This window comes from Balaenoptera borealis (assembly GCF_965194805.1).
Source record: "Balaenoptera borealis genome assembly, chromosome: 2".
NCBI classification, from domain to species: Eukaryota; Metazoa; Chordata; class Mammalia; order Artiodactyla; family Balaenopteridae; genus Balaenoptera; species Balaenoptera borealis.
Genome location: NC_138867.1, coordinates 160,009,853 through 160,032,019, shown reverse-complemented (window position 1 = coordinate 160,032,019; position 22,167 = coordinate 160,009,853). Strand labels below are relative to the sequence as shown.

General features: G+C 52.1%; 1 protein-coding gene and 1 long non-coding RNA gene across 5 annotated transcripts in view; both read right to left on the bottom strand.

Moving 5' to 3' along the window:
- LOC309623785 overlaps window positions 1–22,167 on the bottom strand; it is a 519,468-nt gene that overhangs the window by 210,396 nt on the left and 286,905 nt on the right. The gene's annotated exons all lie outside the window — the stretch shown is intronic.
- Window positions 1–22,167, bottom strand: part of HRH2 (histamine receptor H2) — a 56,506-nt gene that overhangs the window by 12,202 nt on the left and 22,137 nt on the right. For all 4 annotated transcript variants that reach the window (XM_082380907.1, XM_082380906.1, XM_082380909.1 and 1 more), the window contains one exon: window positions 11,520–13,105. In XM_082380907.1, coding sequence (XP_082237033.1) covers window positions 11,520–12,595 — 1,076 coding nt within the window. In that variant the 5' untranslated portion in view covers window positions 12,596–13,105. The remainder of the gene's footprint in view (window positions 1–11,519; window positions 13,106–22,167) is intronic.

Below are 22,167 nucleotides of genomic sequence, written 5' to 3'. Positions count from 1 at the left end.
GCGAAAGGTCACGCCCATTTCATAGATGGGAAATTGAGGCTCAGAGAGGCTGCCATTTGCCCAAGGTCATCCAGGTGGGTCAGGCGCTGCATCCCGGGCTCAGCTCCTGGCATCACTATGCCAGTTCTTTTGACTGAAGACTTATCTGCTCTGTAGTCTCTGAACGGCTCAGGCCCTGGGCGTGGGCTCACCTCTCTGATGGTTCCTCCTTAGCCCCTTCTTCTCCCTCTTCCCTGCCCCTCTGTCCATCCTTAAATGCCAAAGACCCCTTCTCCTTGCCAGCTATACCTCTGCCCTAGTCAGCCCCCCTCACAGCCCTTCTAGGACCCTCCCCCTGCGTGGCACCCAGGAAGTGATGCCTTCAGAGGTGGCTGGTGGGCCCCCGTACAGCCAGTCTAGAAAACAATTAAGCAAAGTGTAACAAAAGGCCTCAAATATCCCCCTCCTTTCACCAGTAATTCCGGTTCCAGAAATTCAGTTTCTGGGGAAATAATTTGAAAGAAACAGAATATTCTCGGCATGGAGATGTTCATCAGAGGATTGCTTATAAGAGCAAAAATAACGTCGAGACAAGGGCAAAATACAACAATAAGGGAACATTTTAGTCCAACTCGAGGCTCCTCATGGAGCCCCATGCCTGCCAGTGAACTGCTGTGGACGATACTGTTCTCGGGCCTGTATATCTATTCTCTCCTCGAACCCTTACAATGACCTTTTGAAGCGGGTACTAGCAACATCCCCACTTACAGATGAAGAAATGGAGGCACGGAGAGGTAACGTGCCCAGGGTCAATCAGCTCCCAGGCAGTCTGACTCTACCAGGCTCAGCCATTCCCAGGGCAGTGGTGGTTACTAGTCACCATCACCGGCTAGTTAGGTGTTGAACGTGGGCCAGTGTGTCAGGTGTGTGGTGCGTCGCTGGTGGGGTAGGAGAGGGTACTAATTTGAGATGTAGTGGGCTTGTCCCCATTGCCAGTGCCGCCGCCCCCTCCACCCCACTCCGCCATTCAGGCAGTGACTCGGAACAGAAACAGAAACAATGGTGAGAGAGTTCAAGGGCATTTGGCTTTCAGGAGGCTGTGAGAGCAGTTCCCCAGCACCCAGAGAGGAAGCTGGGGCAGGAGGCTGAGTTAGCTGCTAGAGTGGGCCCTGCCCCCAGCCTGTCCTTTGGGGTCAGAATGCTCACTGGAGGTGAGGTGAGGGGGTCACCGGAGGATGAGTGTGAGGGTCTGAAAGTAGAGGGGCTTGTGTCCGACTTCCTAGGACAAGGGGCGTGGGCCTGCAGACATGGCCGTGAGGAGGCTTCACGGAGCTCTGTACCCCAGTTCCTCTGCTCTCACATGGGGTACAAGAGGCCCCTAAAATATCCCAGACCTACAGTGAGCCCTAGCATGTGGCTGGGCCTTGGGGCCTGCCTGCTGGGGGATTCCTGGGGGCCTGGGGGCCTGTAGCAGAGGCCGAGGCCCTTGGGAGGGTATGGCTCTTCCTCAGCAACCCAGGGGAGGCCTGGAGCAGGCCAGCTGTGTCCCCAGGGCCCAGGCATGGCATGGGCACTATGGAGGGAGAAGGAAGCCATGGGGGCCAGACAGCCTCCGGGAGCTTAGCTTGCCCTGGAGGGAAGGAGGGGGCAGTGGAGAGACTCTTGTATTGACTGGGTTCAACTTCCAAAGTCACCGTGTTTACAGCTGGAAGTGCCTGAGAGTCCCTGACCTGGAAAATGTACGTTTTTCCACCATCTGTGAAGTGGTGGCCTGTGGGCGTCCAGAGCAGAATGAAGCAAAGAATCTTACACCTGAGCGGACTCAGCGCTCTGCCCTAAGCTTCTGTCCCAGGCCAAGCATTAACGCCCTTGGTCCCTTTCCCAGCCCTGGGAGGGAGGGGCTGGGATGATCAGTCCTACTTATCAGATGGGGGCAAAGTTTTAGAAAAGGAAGTACCTGCCCATCAGTCGCCTTCCCATCGTCTGTGAATCCCTGGTCCCTCTCTCCCCTCCCCATCCCTCCTTTCCTTCCCCACTTCCAGCCTCCTCTGCCTAGGATGGCACCTCTAACCTCTGCCTTTCAGCTTAGAAAACTCCCGCTTGTCCCTCAGGAGTCAGCTGAGCCATCACCCCTTCCAGGAGGCTTTGCCCGATTCCCGGGCCACCCCGGGGCCCTCTGGGCCCCCACACCTGCCAGGTCCCAGCACTTATCCCACAGCTCATCTCACAGATCCATTAGTCACCCCCTTTACCCCCCACCCCCACCACACCCTGCGGGGAAGGGGCACTAAAGGGCGACTGAGTGAATGAATCAGTAAGACTCAGCAGCCTCTAAAGCAGAGACCTGCTTAGGATCTCCACATGTGGATCCTCTTGTCGCCATGATATTAGGACCACATCTCTCATGAGTGACAGAAAGGGAGTACGGAGCGTGACTTCAGGGCTAGTGTAAGATGGCAACTGGAATGGAGTTTCTCTTTGACTTTCAATTTTAACGTTCCATTTCAATGATGATGAAGTATTTGTAAATATTCTGTGTTTCCCAAGTCAGTGTGGAAAGGGGAAGTTCCCCCAAATCCTCTGGGTGCTGGGGAATGCCCTGCTGCCCACCCACCCAGAGCGTCCGTCCCTGGGTGACATTGGCATGTGCTCAGTCCTGGAATGAGGAAGCCCTGAGTCTCATCCACCCACCTGTGGGTCCCAAAGCCTGTGGCCCTCCCTGCAAGCTGCAGCCTTCTGCACGATCAGATGTGGACAAGCAGAGCCACATGCCACTTTGGGGAGCTGGCATGCCCAGAGGTGGGCAGCGCGGGAATGGTCCTTACTTCTTAGGGGATCCTCAGGGGCTGTGGACGCCCTAAAATACCCACTGGGTCTCAGGCACACCCCGTCCGTGTCCCCCTGACACGACCACAAACAGCTGCTGTAGGTTTAATGAACACAGCATCACCCGAAAACAGAGAGCCCTGTGGCTCACTGCTGTTGCTTTAAGAGCAGTGACATCTGCTAGAAGTCTTAGCTCTCCTTGACAGATGAGGAAACTGGGGCTCAGAGAGGGATGTGATCTTCTAAAGGCCATACAGTCTGTCAGTGGCAGAGGCAGTGAGAAACCCCGGTCCCCTGTCTGCCAGGCTGGGTCTCTCTAGGAGCTCTGTTCTGCACCCAATCTGCATCCCTACCTGCCTGTGACCCCTGCACTCAAGGCTCAGGTTGCGACAAGGACATGTTTTACTGCATTTGCCTCCATACTCAGGGTGACTCATTAGTATGAAAAACAGGTTCCTCCTCACCCTCGCCAGAAGATTTTTGACACAAACACAGTTGGGGGTTTGGCATAATTTCTCTCTCTTGTTAAGCATTTATATATAATTAGTGTTGGAATGGTCCCCTGAGATGGATCCAAGCCCCCATTTTCAGAGGAGGGACATGAGCCTCAGGGTCAGGGTTCAAACTGAGCGATTCAGTGGCCACAGCTGAGACACAAGTCCACAGAGCCTGCCATGGACTTTTCAGCTGCTCCTTTACAGAGGGGCCACAGGAGGGAAGGAGTGAAGGAAGGAAGGAAGGAAGGAAGGAAGGAAGAGAGGGAGGGAGGGAGGGAAGGAAGGAGGGGGGAAGGAAGAAATAAAGGGAAAAGAAAGGAAGAAATAAAAATTACCCCTTACAAGCATCTACCCTGTGTCGGGAGCTTTGCACAAATCGGTGCTAAGCCTCATCACAATCCTCACAGGGAGGTATTTTTATCCCCATTTTGCAGATGGGCAAGCTGAGGCTCAGAGAGGGCAAGCCACCTGCCTAAAGTCCAGGAGTCAGCAAGTGCTGGGGCTGGAATTGGCACCCTTTTCTTTCCCCTACACCAGCGGTTGGCAGACGATAGCCTGTGGGCCAAATTCAGCCCACCGCCTATTTTGTTGAAATGGTTGGAAAAAAAAGTGAATAGAAGAATAACATTTTGTGACTGGTGAAAATGATATGGAACTCCAATTTTGGTGCCCATAAATAAAGTTTTATTGGAAGACAGCCACCCCCATTCATTTAAGGATCGTCTGGGGCTGCTTTTGTGCCATACCACCAGGGTTGAGTAGTGGTGACGGAGAACATAGGCGCCGCAAAGCTAACTTATTTACTATCTGGCCCTTTGCAGAAGAGGCTGGCAGAGCCCTGCCCTCCACCCTGCCGTCTCCCAGGGGTCTGGAAGGTCTGCAGGGCCTCCCTGTAGTTGCGCAGGCTGTTCTCTGCACAAGGGCATCGGGGCTGAAATCCAGACCTCTTTCTGCTTGCCAAGCTGTGTGGCCTGGGGCTGGGTCCCCTGGAGAAAGGGCTTTCTCTTAATTTGTTCACCTAGAGTGTTCACCTTTTTCTCATGGGTACGAAGCTACTAGCAGCGGCCCCGAAGGCATGCTTCCCCTTCCCTCCCCTTCGCAGCCCCTGGGAAGGCAGCTCCATGGCAGTCCTGTCAGATCTGCGGCACAAGGAGCCAGAAGGGAAGGTGGGGAGAGCGCAGGGGCAGGGGTCTGTGCAAAGCCAGGGAGGGAGGGAGGATGGCGGGGCACAGACGGGGCCTCCAGCTCGCTTCAAAGGCATAAACACCAGGGAGGTAAAGGAGGGGTTCTCTACCTTTCAAGTGACTCCTGGGGGGGGCCACCATTTATTCTCCTTGACTTTTGAGGTTGTAAAAGGCTTCCCACCTCCTCTCCCTCTGCTCTTCCCCTGACTTCCTCTCCAGGGCTGGGAAGGGGGTCTCACTCCCCAAACTCTCTGAAGAGACAGAAGATGAAAAGGGTTAATACCTTGCTGCAGTCCGCTGCTCTGCCCGCAGCTGTGTAGAAGTGCGGGCCCCGCAGGCCTGAGAACGGCCTTTCCGAGCCCACCCAGGCGGGAGGTAGGGACGTGGGCCACCTGCGGGTCCAGGATGCAGCCTCCCGCCCCCCTCCCCAAGGGCCTACCAACCGCCGAGAGCTGCCATAAAGCCCGAGCGCTTGGTGAAGGAGAAACGGGACCATGGACACAGAAGGGAATGGGGGAAGGGAGGGAAAGAAAACACAAAACAGAGTGGAAAAAGGAGAGGAAGGAAGAACAGACAGAAAATAACGAAAGAACCTCAACAGCATTATGCTAAGTGACACAGCCAGGCACAAAAGCACACAGATTATCTGAAATGTCCAGAATAGGCACATCTATAGAGATAGAAAGTAGATTTGTGGTTGTCTGGGGAATGCAGGGATCGGGAGGTTGATAGTTGAAGGCTACAGGGTTTCTTTGGGGTGATGAAAATGTTCTAAAATTGATTGTGGTGGTGGCTGCACAGCTCTGTGAACAGACCAAAAACCGGAGAACTGTACACTTGAAATGAGTGAATCGTACAGCATGTGAAGTATATCTCAATAAAACTGTTATAAAAAGAAAGACAGAAAATGACAGAAAAGAGACAAAATGAAAAGAAAGAAAAAGAGAAAGAGATGGATGGCAAAGAAGGAAAATTCATGTCTGTTAAGTCTGTTAAAGCACCTGCCACCTGCCAGGAACTGTGCTAAGTGCCTGTATCCTTGACTCCATTATATTCTCACAGTTCTGCGAAGTAGGTCTGATAATTATCATAGTTTTATAGGTAGGGAAACTTCAGCTCAGACTGTCAACGACTTGTCTAACATCACCCAACCCCTAACTAGTTGGGGACCAGGGCTCATACCGGGCTCCCTAACTTCCACACAGAGGCAGGAAGACACCCCAGTAGCCTTGTGGTGTGACCGCCAGGCACAGAGGTCAGAGGTGACAAAGCAGCAGCCAGCAGGGTACCAGTGTGCAGGGGGCGGCCAGGCCCCTTAGCCGGGGTATGGCGGGGGCTGGGAGGTTGGCGGGGAGAAGGGAGGGGGACCAGCTGCTCTGGGCGCCTCTACAAAGAGTGCTCAGAAAGGCCCCTTAAGAGATGCTGGAATCAATGTGCCAAAAAGTTAGACTATTTCAGGACCCAAATGATACAAATAAACAAGTCTGGGCTCTTGAAGCGGTAAATTATGCAAAACTCCCTTTCTGAGCAAAGTACCTTCTTAAGAAGTGTGTGTACATCAGTCATGTAAACTTTTTACTGCTAAGGGAATTGCAGCCTCCTCCGCCAGACCAGACTGGACTTTGAGCAGAAGATAAAGCCACCTCCGCCCTCCCCCAGCCCCCTAACTCTGGCCAAATGGGGACATGGCGTGGAGACGCAATGGACCGCATCCAGCTTGTCCGAACTCTGGATTCCCATCCCTACTCCGGGATCCCTTCACCTCTCCTGGGAGGCAGGGTGAGGGGTGTGACTCTTTCCACCCGCAGACTCTATGATTTAGAGCAGCCGGTGGATTCCTCTGTGAGGCCCGCTGCTGACACCACTACTTGGAGGGAGTTCCACGGTGATGTCAAAGTTAGAAAAGGGAACCAGGAATTTCTGAGTTCCCACTGTGTTCCTGGAACTTAGCATTTCGAGACTTGGTTCCCTGATCTCTAAAGTGACTGGTGGTATTAGTCACTTCTCAGGGCTCTTGGGGATCTAGAATGAGATATTCATGCATTCATTCATTCACTTATTCATTCAACAAATATTACTGGGTATCCTGTGCCAGGCACTGTGCTAGGTGTTAGACAGGGACCAACAGAGACGTGAGCCTGCCCTCAGGGAGCTTGCGGTCTTGGGGAGCAGACACAGAACAGATCGGATGTCCCAAGAGGGGTAAGAAGACTGTCTTGGGCTGAGAGGAGGGTGCGTGGGATGGGAATAGGCATGGCCTGGGGACAGGACCGAGGGGCCCAGAGGAGGAGTTAGGGCAGCGGAAAGAGTCGGGCAGGGCAGGGCCTTGTTGGTCAGGATAAGAACTCTGTATCAGAGTCCAAGAGCACCAGAAGGGCAGAGCAGAGGCCCATTCCCAGCTGGAGGAAATGCTCTCTCACTGGCAGCAGAAGGAGGGCGGGCCCTGGCAATGCTGGCAAGAGGCCTGTGAGGGGAGAGATCTGGCAGCAGGGGGGCACCTGTGGCTCCTGGCCTCCCTTTGCGCCTCTTCTTCCTGAGCTCTGACTCCAAACTCCAGCCCCTGGGAGGGTGACAGCCGCAAGCACAGGGCCTCTGCAGAGAGGAGGAAGTGCCCGCCCGCCCCGGAGAGAGACGGCTGGCGCTCAGGAGTCTTATCTCCCTGCCTGGGGAGATTACACAGGGCAAGGGAGTGTATGGGGAAAGACCCAAGGGCCCTGGGCAGGGGTCCAGAGATAGAGGGTCTACTCCCTGCCCCTCCCCAGCTTGCTCTGGGCCTCAGGTCACTTGCCTCCCTGGGCCTTAGTTGCCCCATCTGCTGTCTATGGGAGCAGCGCTCAGAGCCTGGGCTAAATTCAAGTCCATTCAGCATTTCCTCATGGAAAGAGCCTGGCTTTGGGGTCAGACGGGCTTGGGCTGGAATCCTAGCTCTGCCACGGATGGATGAGGCTGTGTGGCCTGACGTCAGCTACTTGCTCCCAGAAGCCTGCTGCTGGCTGGGGGCCCACATTTTGAGAACCACTGCCCTAGAATAACATCCCTCTGGGAGGAGGGCCTCTGCTTGGCTCACTGCTACACCCCCAACAGTGCTGGCGTGTAGCAAATTCTTGGTGAGTGCTTGTGAATGAATGAACTCTGAGTGGTTTGTTTTGGTGGGGGCAGAAGGGGGCTGGAGGGTGGATGTGGGCGTGGGGATGGTGTCAGGAGGTGGTCAGGGACCAAATCATGAAGGGTCTCTAATGCTAAGCCAGGGAGCTGGGACTTGTGGTAGCTGAACATGGACCCCAGACGTCTACATCCTCATTGCTGGAACCTGAGATAGTTATCTTATATGGCAAAAAGGACTTTGCAGATGTGATTAAGTTAAGGACTTTGGGATGGGGAGGTTATCCGGGATTATCCCAGTGGGCCCTAAATGTAATCACAAGTGCCCTTATTAAAAGAAGGAGGCAGAGGGAGATTTGGCTACCGAAGAGGGGAAGGAGATGTGACCACGGAGGCGAGAGGTCAGAGTGATGTGAGGAAGGGGCCACAAGCCAAGGAGAGCGGGTGGCCCCCAGAAGCTGGAAAAGGCAAGGAAACGGATTCTCCTCTGAAGCCTCCAGAAGGAACCAGCCCTACCAACATCTTGCTCTCAGTCTCTTGATCTCCCAAACTGTAAGAAAAGAAATCCATCTCGTTTCCAGTCACCGAGTTCACCGTCATTTGTTACAGCAGCCCTACCTTGGAAACGAAAGCAGGCCTGTATTCAGTAGAAGCAGTGGAGCAGAAGGGGTGAGGTTGGGGACCCAGGACCAGAGAAGGGCAGAGGTGATGAGGGGCGGGGTAAGGGTGGACAATGGGATCAGGAAGGGACAGACAGAGCATCCTGCTGGGGAGGTGGCTGCTGGTTGGCCTTGGGGCAGGGAGGACCAGCCAGCTCAGTCACTGTCTCCTGGAGTCTCCCCTTGGGTGACTGTGCCACACACCAGCCCCCCCGACCCCCCCTGCAACCTCCGCCATCACCAACCAAGGGCAGACACCTGGCCCCTTGGCAGGGATAAGGGCTCTCTGTCAGGTCAATGCTGGGTTTTGTTCCCAGATGGGGAGCAGGAAGGACACACTATCGGTCATCAGGGAAGCTGGGCGCCAACCTTATGGAGGGCCACACAAGTCCCCAGTCGCCCTGGCAGCCTCTACTGGAAAATCAAACTCTGGCTGTTCCTGGCTTCCTGGATCCCCATCCCCCCAACCATAGGATGAGGCCCTCCAACTGGTTCCCCATCCTCCTCTGCTGGACCCCTCTGCTCCGCGACTGCTGTGTGTGACCCAGGCAGGCACGGCCTCTCCGCTGGCCTTGGTGGCCAGGGTGGCTGTGATGGTCAGAAGAGGAGGTGGACGCCCCCTGCCCCAGCGTGCCCGGCACCCAGAAGACAGGTGGTAATGGGGCTGCCGTTTCCGTTTTTGCTCAGCTCTTGGCTTTGGCTGCATCACTAGCTTGTGTCCCTTGAACAATTTACTTAAGTTCTCTGAGCCTCAGTTTCCCCATCTGTAAAGTGGAAACTAAACAAGCATCAACTGCACAGGGTTGTGTGGAGAATGAAATGAGGCCCCGGGTCTAAAGGGTCCAGCACCACCCTGGAGGAACGGGTCTTTCCCCTCCGCATTTGAGGCTCAGCTCAGAGGTCTGCTCCCGGGGACGGGCTCTTTGGGCCAGGCGCTGCCTCCTTTGGCTGCCCTGTGCACTGGGTTTCAAGCCTGGGCACGTGCTGCTCTGAACCGTGGCCAGTCTGTTCCTCAACCAGACAGGTGGTGAAGGTGGTGGCATGAGATGGGGGGCTGGCTTTACTTCCCTTTGCACCCTAGCACCTGGTACAGAGGTGGGGATAAGATGCCGTCACAGAAAGATTAATACCTAGAAATAGTGGCAAACCTAAAACTGGTACCTAGTGGGTGTTCAGTGAGGGCTGGCCATTGCTGGTGAGTGCCTGCTGAGTGTCTCCCTAAGGACTGGGGGTAGAGGCAGCCTATTAACCCGGGCCCCACAGGTAAGAGCAGTAGGAAGTGGGATGGCAACGAGAATGAACAGTGCCAACGGCCTCCTCTAGAGTCCACACCCCGTGCTTTGTCCTTTGTTTGTTTTGTGAACTAAATCTGCTTTGTACCAGAGTCTGCTTCCTGAATGAGGCAGTGTGGAAGGACAGGGTCATCTTATCTATCAAGGCCAGATGTGGAAGCCTCCCCATCTGCATTTGGGAGAGATGCCTTTGGGTGGCTTGGAGGATGGATTTGAGAGGGAGAGTCTGGAGGCAGGGAGGCCTGGAGGAGGCTGGTTGCAGGAGCAATGAAGCTTGTTCCAGAAGGATAGCAGTGGACGGGTGGAGGGCCCAGGACCCAAGTCTATGGGGGGACACTCCACACCTGGCTCCTGCAAGGACCAGAGGGACACAAGGCCGAGGGGTCCAGTTGGGCAGTTTCACCCCCACAATGCTCCACAGGGACCAGCACCCAGAGCGGGTGAGTGTGCAGAGTCCATCCAAGCTTTTCTCAAGTCTGATGCTCAAAGGTCGAGAGACGACCAGTATCCTACCGGGGGTCCTAGAGCCTGTTGGCGCCCCTTAGCACATGTGTGCTTCAGGTGGCTCTGGGAGGTGACCAGGGCAGGCTGCTTGAAGACAGACCCCACATTCTATGAGATGAGGAGACTGAGGCGCAAGAGGGGCAGAGGCTCGCTCAAGCCACAGAGCTGAGACCGAGGCTGTACAGTTGACTTGCCATACCCGTCCATCAAAACAGATGCCAAAATGTCACTTCTACATCCCTGGCGCTCAGCACTGTTCCTGGCATGTGATAGGAAGTTGACAAATGTTTGTGAATGAATGAATAAATGAATGAATGAATGAATGGATGGATGGATGAGTCAGTCACACAGACCGGCATTCTGGGGAGCAAAGGCATGGTCTGTGGGAAGACAAAGGAAAGTGACATTTATTGAGCATTTGTATGTGTCAGGTGTTCTACCAGCATCCTTTCATTTATTCCTTTCAACAGCTAGATAGAGCTTGCTCAGACCTATAAACCTTCTCTACATGTGTGAGCTTCCTCAGGCCACTCAAGTCTTTGGTGAGGTACCCCTTAATACCTTGCATGGGCTTTGTCAACAGTGAGTTGATCTCAATGTCATTCTGATCCTGTTTATCTTTTCAGCCTGGGTACCTCTCGGGGGTGGAGTCCTGGGGCATCCTCTCTCTTGCATCTCCTGCATCCCAGACATCCAATGGTCTACAAGACTATTTTTTAATAGCCTCCTAGATTTTGCTCTGTTCTCTTCTCTCTCATGGACCAGTACCACATCCCCCTTCACTGCTGTCCCCATCTCATTCTTCTGGTCCATGTCTTAGGGGACAACCAGAGCCCTCTTTCCAAAGTACAGAGATGCTTGGGTTATACCCATCCTTGCTTCTGATCCTTCCATCTTCCCCTAAGTCCTACAGTACAATGTCCAAGCCTCGCTTTCTAGGCTTTGCCTTCCCAACTTGGCCAGTCCTCTTTCTCCTCCCACTTGAGCACCCCGAAAGTAAGAGCTGATGCATAAAAGGTGCTCAGTGATGGTGGGCTGAGTGGGGTCTCTGATTTAACCCCCAGGCAGCAGCATTATTACATGGCCATTTGAGGGCTGTCCTGGCAGATTTAGGTGAACACTTATGACCATTAACTAAGTGGCCGAGTTGGACCTCAAACTTAGGACTCCTGATTGTAAGGACAGGGTAGCTAGAAAAAAGGTCCACCAGTTCTGAGTCAGGGGAGCTCTATCCAGATCCCAGCTGTGTGGCCCTGGCCAAGTTCTCTGAGATTTGACTTGCTCCTTTTAAAAATGGAGGTAAAAAGTTCTCCCTCAGGGGGTGTTTGGGAGGATGGAATAACACGAGGTTTGCAAGGTGCTCATGAAGAATTCCCAGCACATAACATCCAAAGCAGCACCTCGTGAACAGCTGTTACCACGAGTGGGACCCCGTCCCTGTGCCCCGTCCCACACACAAACTGCCAGGGCAGTTACCTGTCTGTGGCTCCCTGGGGGGCCGTGACCTCTGTCCCACTCCACACCTGGAGCCTCAGGGGCCTCTCTTCCTGCCACCTGGGTCCTTGGCTTGGAATCCTCATCAGCTGAGAGCTGTTGTACTTCAGAGAAGTTCTTTGGGTGTCGTGGTCGGTGGGGCTGCAGCAGAAGAGCTGCTGGTATGCCGTGCGGAAGTCTCTATTCAGTGCAGCGTACAGGATGGGGTTCAGGGCTGAGTTGGCATAGCCCAGCCACAGAACCACGGCTTCGAAGGTCTCGTTGATGGCATTATCCCCTTTTAGCCCACGGTAAACAAACACGGTGAAGTAGGGGAACCAGCAGATGATGAAGGCCCCCATCACGGCTGCCAGGGTCACTGTGGCTTTGTGTTCCCTGATGGTGGCAGTCCTCCGGGAGCCGACGTTATGGATCCTCTTGGCCTGGTCCCACGCGATCTTGAAGATGCGGTAGTAGGTGATGCACATGACCAGCAGAGGCAGGTAGAAGGTGACAAGCCCGTCCACCAGGCCATACACCAAGTTGACCTGGACTTTGCACTTTGGGATGGTGTGATTGGCACTGCTGGTCTCAGTCCTGCTGTTCCATCCCAGGTGGATACACAGGAAGGATAGGGTGACGGAGATGACCCAAATTAAGACCAGGGAGATGGTGACACGGACAGGGGTGACCAGCGTGGGGTAGCGCAGGGGATCTGTGACGGCGCAGTACCGGTCGAGGCTGATCATGAAGAGGTTGAGGATGGAGGCCGTGCAGAGCATGACATCTAGGCTGGTATAGATATTGCAGAAGACCTTGCCGAAGTTCCACCTGCAGGACAGCTGGTGGAAGGCCGAAAAGGGCAGCACCAGGAGGCCGAGGAGCAGGTCAGTGATGGCCAAGGACACGATGAAGCAGTTGGTCAGACTGCGGAGCCGGCGGTTCAAGCCCACTGCCAGGCAGACGACTACATTGCCGGCGATGGTGATGAGGATGAGGAGGGTGAGGACCACGCTGACGGTGATCTTCAATGCAGCAGGGTCCAGACAAAAGGAAGAGGTCGTGCCATTGGACGCCATCCTGGGACCCTACGGCTCCTTCCCCTGCCTCTGGCCCCTGGTTGCTTCTCTTCCAGCTCCCCAAAGGGTCAATTATGTCAACCACTGGGTTCCAAGCTGCCCAAAAGAGCCAAGAGAAGTGTCCAAATGTGGAGAGGCTGCAATGACCGATCCAGTGCTGTTTTTCTAGAAATAAATAAAGCTGTCTCTTAGGAGGTGTTGGGCATGAGTATGAAGGAAGATGAGGGAAAGCTAGTCCTTGAAGCGAGGTTCCTGGTTCAAACCCCAGTCCTCAAATGACCCCTTGGCAGAGCCGGCTTCCTCCTGGGACTGAACAGATCTCCACTCTCCAGGTTTTGCATAGAGACGGACGCACCAGGGCATGAGTCTGGAGGTGGCTTTGGTTTTATTTGGGAGGCATCATGTGGAGACATGGCTGAAGCCTTCTCCATAGCGGGCGGCGGCTCCCATCCATGTGACGGGGGTCTAGCACTGTTGCCTCTCCCTCTGGGGTCCACTGGAGAGCGTGAGCTAGAAATGCAAAGATTGAGTGTTGAGCATGTTGAAACCAGACTGAGAGTGTGACCTGATTCAAGACCTTGACCTCCCTTCGAGACACCAGGACGCATGGGACCAGTCCGGCACCACTCCTTAGAAGGGACAGAACCAAAAACATACATAGCGGGAGGAGGATGGGAGACAGGAAGCAAGGGGCTGGACCACCAAGTCATCATGTGAGATACAGTTGGAGGGGCTAGGGTTGTTTATACTAGACAAAGAAAGATCTAGACACAGACTCTAAGCTCCATGAAAACAGGGGCTGTATCTGCTTGTTCACTGCTAGTTCCCAGTGCCTGGCCCCACCGGTAGGCATTAAGCCTATGATGAATAAATGAAAAAATGAATGAAAAAATAAGCAAATGTAATACATTTACTCTGATAAAGCGCCGAAAACAGTGTTCCACACTCTCGTTTTACAAAATGTCACCATACTCTAAATGCAGAGCCAAAAAACTCTTTCAGGAAAGGGCCAGGTAGCGAATATTTTCTGTTTGCATTCTTCAAGGTCTCTGCTGCAATTACTCAACTCTTGTTTAGTGTGAAAGCACCTCCACAGACAATGTGCAGATGAGTGATCATGGCTGTGCTCCAAGAAGACTTTACTACGGACACTGAAATTTGAATTTTACATCATTTTCTCGTGTTGCAAAATATTCTTCTTCTTTTGATTTTTTTTCTCAAACTCTTTAAAACAATTTCCAAGCTAAAAATGTAAAAGCTATTCTTAGATCATGGGCTGCACAAAACCAGGAAGAGGACCAGATCTAGCTTGCTGTTGTAGTCTGCCAACTGCAGCCCCTCTCCACACCCGCTCTTAACATCTCTCTAAACCTCACTTTCCAGGTCAGCTGGTACAGAACTCACTCAGTCTTTCTAATGGCTGCATAACAGTCCCCAGGTTGGCTGGCTGTGGTTTATTTATCCTCACTCTATCACAGGTATTTCGGTTGTTTCTAGTTCCTTCCTTCCTCTTTCTTTCTTACCTCCTGTCTCACGGCAAACATCACTTCAACAGAATGGCTGCATATGCAATGCTTCTTGGTTAAATCTCAGGTTAAATTCCTTCCTACTGGTGATATTCTATGATTCCAATTGATGCAAAACAAGCAAAGGCCCCGTTTGATTCCTGGACCCTTTATCTCAAGCTGATCCTGGTTTTCCAGAGAGCAGCCAGCAGGCAATCTCCTGGGACCCGGGAGTGTGCACAAAATCAAGCTGACAGCGGAACCCCTCTCAGAAACAAGCTCATTACCATCTGACATAAATTAAGCCTCTCCTAGGCTCTTGCCTGGAGCGGTTTTGCAACCTGAATACGAGAGACATCATTTAGTCATAACCACTGTGTTGGTGCAGGGATCACGGCTCCTGGTCACCTTCTGCCACTCTAGCAGGCTGGGCTAGAGTGGTGGTTCCTTTTTTCTTGGAGTTTCAGATAAGAACCACCCCTGTCATGTTTCTGTCTTACAGCCTAAGTCCCAGAAGTTTCCAGTGACCTTTGTGAAGGCAGGAGCTTTTGCCAATCTGTGGGTAGAATGATGGCCCTAGAGGGTCAAGGCACCCCAAGATCACCATCATCATGATCACCATCATTGTCACTATCACAGTTAATATAAAAAACGCTTTCTTGAACTTTCCTTTCAAATGTTAAAAGCAATGACATGCTTATTGAAGTAAACCAAGGGTCCTGAGGTATACAGGAAGGGCCAACTATTTGGGCCATCACATACCCAAGCCCTCACGCCAGGGAGGTGACCATTGCTCACCATTTGGTGTGATGGAGACCATACATTCTTCCTCTGAAGCTCTGCATGTACCAGACACATGTAGGACACTGTTTTATACACACTGTACACATTACACTGCTACTTCTTTTCCTCGTTTCTTTTAAAATGCCTATTATATAACGGACACCCCTCTGGATCACTTAGATCTAACTCATTCTTTTGGGAACCTAGGCTGTGGCAATACAACCACCACCATGAGAAGAGCCATGAAGAAGGACGTCTGCATCAGCAGGTGTGCAAGTGGCAAACAATGGGAGGCAACCTGAGTGTCCATCAGCAGGGGAATGGTTCAACCAAGGATGGCACATCTGTACTGTAGAGGAGTCCTGGGCAAGGTGATATCATACATATTAAATGAAATATCATCTCATCCTCACAATGACCCCCAAGTGAGGGGAATCACTGTCTCTATTTAACAGTTGAGGAGAGCAAGGCTTGGAGAGGCCAAGTGACATCTTACCCTTAGTAAGTGTCCAGAGAGCCTGGATTCAAACTCAGCTCACACCCTTCCAGCCTGCCTTCATGCCCGTTCTTGCACCAGACTTCAACTTGTCCTTCTAAGCGGATCTCACCAAACAGCCCTGTAATTGTCTCCCTGACTCTGCCGTTCAGGCAACCAGGACTTTGCCCAAATGCAGCACGTCTCTTCCCTCCTGCCTTTGACTTTGCTGTCTCCTTCACCTGGAGTCCCGTTCTTCCCTGTCTTCAGTCAGCTACTCCCTTTTCAAGGCCTGGCTCAAACACGTTCCGCGCCCCCCCCCCCCCATCTGAAAGTACAGCATTCTTTTGAAACCTTTAGAAAGCTGAAATGGCGTAAAGCAAAGAAGTTATCTTAGGACACATCTTGTCAACAGATGCACAAAATAAATCGAGATAAAGCACAGATGCTCAGACACAGTTCACAGCTACGATGACTTGTTGCTGAGATGCTGAATGTGGTTCCTGGGGAAGGAGCTCTGGGGGGGCCACCCTATGCTCGGGGTGCAGACTGCCTCTATAATGGCTTACCGCAAGACAAACCTGAACGCTATTTTTGCTTTTCACATTTTTAAGAAAAAGCAAAAATCCTCCTTGGGTTTCTTTCAGTTAGCAAAAACAGGTACTAATGTAGGTCTTTGGTAAAAGAGAAGTGGGGTAAAGTGAACTTTCAAAAAGCAGGGGCAGGGGCTTCCCTGGTGGCGCAGTGGTTGAGAGTCTGCCTGCCAATGCGGGGGACACGGGTTCGAGCCCTGGTCCGGGAAGATCCCACATGCCGCGGAGCAGCTGGGCCCGTGAGCCACAACTACTGAGCCTGCGCATCTGGAGCCTGTGCTCCGCAACAAGAGAGGCCGCGATAATGAGAGGCCCGCGCACCGCGATGAAGAGTGGCCCCCGCTCGCCGCAACTAGAGAAAGCCCTCGCACAGAAACAAAGACCCAACACAGCCAAAAATAAATAAATTAATTAAAAAAAAAAAAAAAAAAAAAAAGGCAGGGGCACCCTGAGCCCATCCTGAACGCCTGCAGGCAGGGGCACCCTCTCCTGCACTTTGTACTGAGTTATACTGCTGGCACCTTGCATTGTTAATATGGCTCTGTGTCTGTCCGCAAGCAGGTCCTGGATCTGGACCACCTCTCTCCACCTTCCATCCACCTATCCATCTGTCCTGTCCATCCATCCCTCCAGCAAACATTTCTTGTTGTCTAAGGGAGAGGTCCAGGGTACACAGAGTGTGTGTGTATGTATATATGCGTGTGTGTGAAAACGACATGGGATTCATTAAAACCGGCTTCAGCCACTTCCTCTCCCCATCTCGCAGGTTGACCACAGATGCTGCAGTTGAATGTGTCACACTGCTTCCTCTCACATCAGCTCATCTTTGTCTTAAGGGCCTCTGAAAAGGCACTTTCTGGAGAATTTGCTCGTGGGTTGCTGTGCCCCTCACTGCTCCCTGGGGAGGCTTCTGACCTTCACCTACAGTCATCACCTAGCAAATGTGGCCGTAACAAAAGGCAGGGCCCCGCTCAGTCTGACTCATCTCATCAAGTGCCTCTGGGAGGCCACGGTGGCCAATTAGCCCTGAAGAGCAGCCACAGCTGAGTATGTTAAATGCACTCAATGTGCTCATAGGTGTGTATTAAACCCACTGTGCTGGGCTCTGCCTGGGGAAGTCTGCTTTGATCACTTCCCATTACCAGCCTTGGTTGTCTCTAAGTATAGATAGATCTTTGATGTGACATTTAAGGTTCTTCGTGACCTGGTTCTGCCTTCTCTCTTTAGCCTTAGCTCCTGCTGCCGAGTGCCCTTTAGTTGGACAACACTCTGAGAAACAGCTCTGGTGGCATTTAATTCCTCCTGGTTTTGAAAGTCCTAGGCCCATTCTGACTCTGTTCCTTTGCACATGCTATTCCCACTGCCTGGAGTGCCCTTCCTCCCTTCCATGCCTGGGGAACTCTCACTCTTCCTTCAAGACTTGGCTTCCGCTGTCACCTCCTCCAGGAAGTCTTCCAGAGGTACCTGCTCCATCCCGTCTCACTTTTACCTCCCACTTATACCCATCTCTGGCAGAGGCTTGTGATTTCTGGGGTGCACAGGAAGGAGGGGTTCTTTAACACCAGTGGGTAGAATTCTGAGTTTCCAGGGCCCTAGGAAAATTCTCCTCTGAGTGTGGTCCTTGGTGATTCCCCATCAGAATGTGTCTCCCTAGGAATGAGTTGTGGTGGGTGGAATCCAGAATATCATTACCCTCCTCAATCCTCCCCTGTGGCAGCAAAGAAAATGGGGGCTTGAAGGGTTGAAGGTCACCCCACCAGCAGAGGTATAGCCCAAAGGCCAGCCGGGTCTGCCTGATGCCCCAACTCCCCTCTCACTGCTCCTCACCCACAAAATCCCAGAAGAGATGCCACTGGTGGTATGTTCTGTTTGCCAACAGAGGGGCGAGGTCATCTAGAAGATTAACTAGTCTGGGGGCTGGAGTCTCCTCCCATCAAATTTTATCAAACCAAGTCCAACACTTTTCTCTTTTCAAAAGGAAGTAAAATGAAGGTCCCCTTTTCTGTTACCCCAGGCACAGCCACTGGGGGAGTAGCCAGCAATTTGGGGGAATCAGTTAAGGCTCCTTTGGGTTTCTCACTTGACCTTGAAGATGAATCTGATTTTCCAGGCAATCATTTACAATTGTTTTCTTTAAACGATATTCAGCAGGCAACCACTGTGTGCCAGGCACCTTCTGGGGGAGCCGGTGGGCAAGTCTGCGGAGTAGGTCGTTTGATCCTTATTCTGCAAAAACTGACACTCAGAGAAGTGAAGGGAGCCCCAGGGGCTGAAAGGCAAGGACTTTGACATTGGACAGATCTGGGTTTTAATCCCAGTGGTGTCATTTAATAACTTTGTGACCTCAGGCACAAGACTGCAACTTCTCCGAGCCTTAGTTTTCTCATTTGTAAAATGGGGATAATAATATGTCCTTCTTCACTTGGTGAATGTGAAAATGCAGAGAGTAAAGGTCTGTAAAACACTTAGTACCTGGCGTATGGCAGGTTACATTATACATAATAATAGTATAAGATTATTATTTCATAATAATAAATATTTTTTATTATTGTCTTAAAGCGGCACAACCAGGAAATAGCATTCACGTATGCTCCACATATTTATGGAGTGCTTTGCAGGGGCAGACACTGTGCTGGGTGCTGGGGTACAGCGGTGAGCACAGCAGACACATCTTGGAGCTTCTACGACAGCTTGGCGTGGGGCAAACGTGAAGTAACTCACGGCAGAGCTGCTGATTTAACTGCAGTGTGTTGACAGTTATATAAAGGGACAGCATAGGGAGACACAGGAATATGTAGTGTGGAGACCTGACTTGGTCTGGGGGATATGTGAGTTGAGATCTGTACAGACAGGAAAAAGGTTAACTCAGTGAAAATGGGGAACAAGCAGATTCCACAGAGAACAGCCCCCTATAAAAACTTGGAGGCAGAGAGATGGTGGATTTTAACCACAGAACCATGGGAAGCCGCGGGGGTGGAGGGGGGAGTGTAAGCGGAGGGTGATGTGAGTGGAAGGCAGAAGACGGCTCCACGCCCGGGTGTCCTGCTGGGACATCAGGCTCCGGGGGAGTGGCAGCGGGGGTAGGCCCAGCTGGGACCTGCTGGCCGCTCCCAGTTACCACCACAGGTAATGAGATGCTGGTGTCGCTGGGCCCCTGGCAGGCAGTTCCTCAGCTTTATGAGCCGTAATGTCTCAGAACGCTCCCCCTGTCATTGGCCGTTTCGAATGTCCTGGGTACCCGGTGCTGAGGGCATCAGCGAGTGGTGGCAGCATCAGACCCTCGGGAGCTCTGCCCCTGGCAGGAGTCCCAAAGGGGCCTGAGCGGCGGGAGTTACGTCAGCGGGGTGACTTTCATTCTTTAAGGAGGGAAGATGAGCCTTCCAAGCCCCACAGTGGCCGCCGCACATGGGATGCTGACCCACGTGACTGAGGCCCAGCCACTGGTTGCAGCTCCACTTCCGAAAGGCTGACGGCGCTTTGGGGCTCCTTCTTACCTTCACACAGGAGCCCGAGGCAAGATGCGGGCCCAGGGCCGGGAGACTAACCTAAAGGACGAGGGGGGTCCCAGTCCCCGGCGGTTCAGACACAGCCTAGCCGTGAGTAGCAGGGGCCGTGATGGGGGCAGCAAGAGGCTGTGCGAACTGGGAGGAATGAGGAGTGATGCTGTGGGTGGTGGCAGGTGACAGCTGTGTGCCTGTGTGTGTGTGTGTGTGTGTGTGTGTGTGCGCATATGTGTGCAGAAAGCAACGTTTTATCAGGCCTGGAAAACCCCACGAATATTAAAAACAGACTACTGGGGCTTCCCTGGTGGCGCAGTGGTTGAGAATCTGCCTGCCAATGCAGGGGACACGGGTTCAAGCCCTGGTCTGGGAGGATCCCGCGTGCCGCGGAGCAACTGGGCCCGTGAGCCACAACTACTGAGCCTGCGCGTCTGGAGCCTGTGCTCCGCAACAAGAGAGGCCGCGATAGTGAGAGGCCCCCGCACTGCGATGAAGAGTGGCCCCCGCTTGCTGCAACTGGAGAAAGCCCTCGCACAGAAACGAAGACCCAACACAGCCAAAAATAAATAAATAAATAAATTTTAAAAAAAAGCAAAAAAACAAAAACAGACTACTGACCCAGCAGTTGCACTTCTAGGAATTTGTCGTGTGACCTGGAAATGGTGTAAAAGTGCCTGTGGTGACAGTATGCGGTGCAGTCATCAAAAGGACTGTTGCACTGGTTTGTTGTATTTTTTAGATTCCACGTATAAGTGATATCATACAGTATTTGTCTTTCTCTGTCTGACTTATTTCACGTAGCATAATACCCTCCAAGTCCATCCATGTTGCTGCAAATGGCAATATTTCGTTCTTTGCTATGGCTGAGTACTATTCCATTGTATACATATACCACATCTTCTTTATCCATTCACCTGTTGATGGACACTTAGGTTGCTTCCATACCTTGGCTATTGTAGATAGAGCTGCTATGAACATTGGGGTGCATGTGTCTTTTCAAATTAGTATTTTTGTTGTTTTCAGATATATACCCAAGAGTGGAATTGCTGGGTCATATGGAAGTTCTTTTTACATTTTTTTGAGAAACCTCCATACTGTTTTCCACAAAAAGAAGCAGACTCAGATATAGAGAACAAACTAGTGGTTACCAGTAGGGAGAGGGAAGGGGAGAGGGGGTGATATAGGGGTAGGGGATTAAGAGGTACAAACTATTATGTACAAAATAAGCTACAAGGATATATTGTACAACACAGGGAATATAGCCAATATTTTATAATAACTATAAATGGAGTTTAATAAAAAAATTGTGAATTACTATATTGTATACCTGTAACTTACATCATATTGTACATCAACGATACGTCAATAAAAAATAAATTAAAATTAAAATTAAAAAACAGGACTGTTGCAGGCTTTCGGGCTGACGTGGGATGGGTTCCACATGTGTGGAGTGTGACATGCGAAAGGGGGAACATGTGTGTGCACTCGTGCATTGACACACAGACTGGCCCAGGAAGGGCACATGTGAAAAGGGACTGACTGCTTCCAGGGAGGGATATGGGGGCTGGGCAAAGAGTGGGGGGAAGACTTCTTTCACCATATGTCCTTTGGGACCTTTTGAATCTTTTACCTGGGGTAGATGTTACCTATTGCCAAACTAACATCCAGGCCACACGGTTTGGCGGGTGGAGAAGGGAAGAGGGAGGGCACACGGGGTAGAGGGAACAACAGCAAAGGAAAGGCAGCTGTGTGCTCAGGTGATGCTTAGCAGGGGGACCTAGTTGATCAGGGCTCCAGGCCAGAGCTGGCGCTCGGTCTGCTCAGTCAGGAGTCCCTTAACAGTAAGTCCACCGCTCCAAGCTCATCACCCTCAGGGACCTCTCGCCCCGCAGTCACTGCGCAGGCCTTGGGCTGGTCAGGCCGGGCCCCTCCAATGCTTCCCCTGTTGTTTGCACAAAGATGCCAGTGCCTGCCAAGCCCTGGCCCTGCATGATCTGGCCTCTGCCAACCTCTCCAGCTGATTCTCAGGGGAGGGGTGGAAATGTAGCTGTGGATGGCGTGCTAAGGAGTTTGGATTCAGTTTTGAAGGCAATAGGCAGCCCTGAAGGTTCAATCAACAGGCCCGAGGTTGCCCAGGGAACTGGTAGCATCTGGGACCCCAGATCTCTGGATCCCAGTCAGCCATCAATCAGTGAGGCTTCTCTCACTCATTAACAACTGTAGGATGCTTACTTCACAACACGCCTGGGGCTCTCTGCTCTCTGAACACCCTCTCACTTATGCTTTATTGCAACATCCTGTGGCAAGAGACCTTTTCCTCTTTTTACAAATGCAGAAACCCAGGCTCAGAAAAGTTAAGTTGCCCAAAGTCTCAACATCACCAAGTGGAAAAGTCAGGATTTGAACCCCAGTCTGTCTGACTCCAGAATCCCTGTTCTCAGTTGTTACTATTTCACTTTTCCTATAGAGAAAGAAACTACCCTTAGGGCTTTTCAAAGAGACAGCACGAGTCCCCTGGCATTTGCAGCAGAAAATACTTCCACCTTTGCAATACCATTCCAGGGTGTCTTTGATCTTTGTGGTTGCAGATTTCTAACTCTTTCCCCACAGTGGGCTGGATGTTTGGTAAAAGCCTCTTAAGGCAGTAACAGATTTCTGGTTGAGGCTGTTCTTTAGAGAGAAAGGCTCTGGGCTCCTGGTGGTCTGAGTTTTGGTC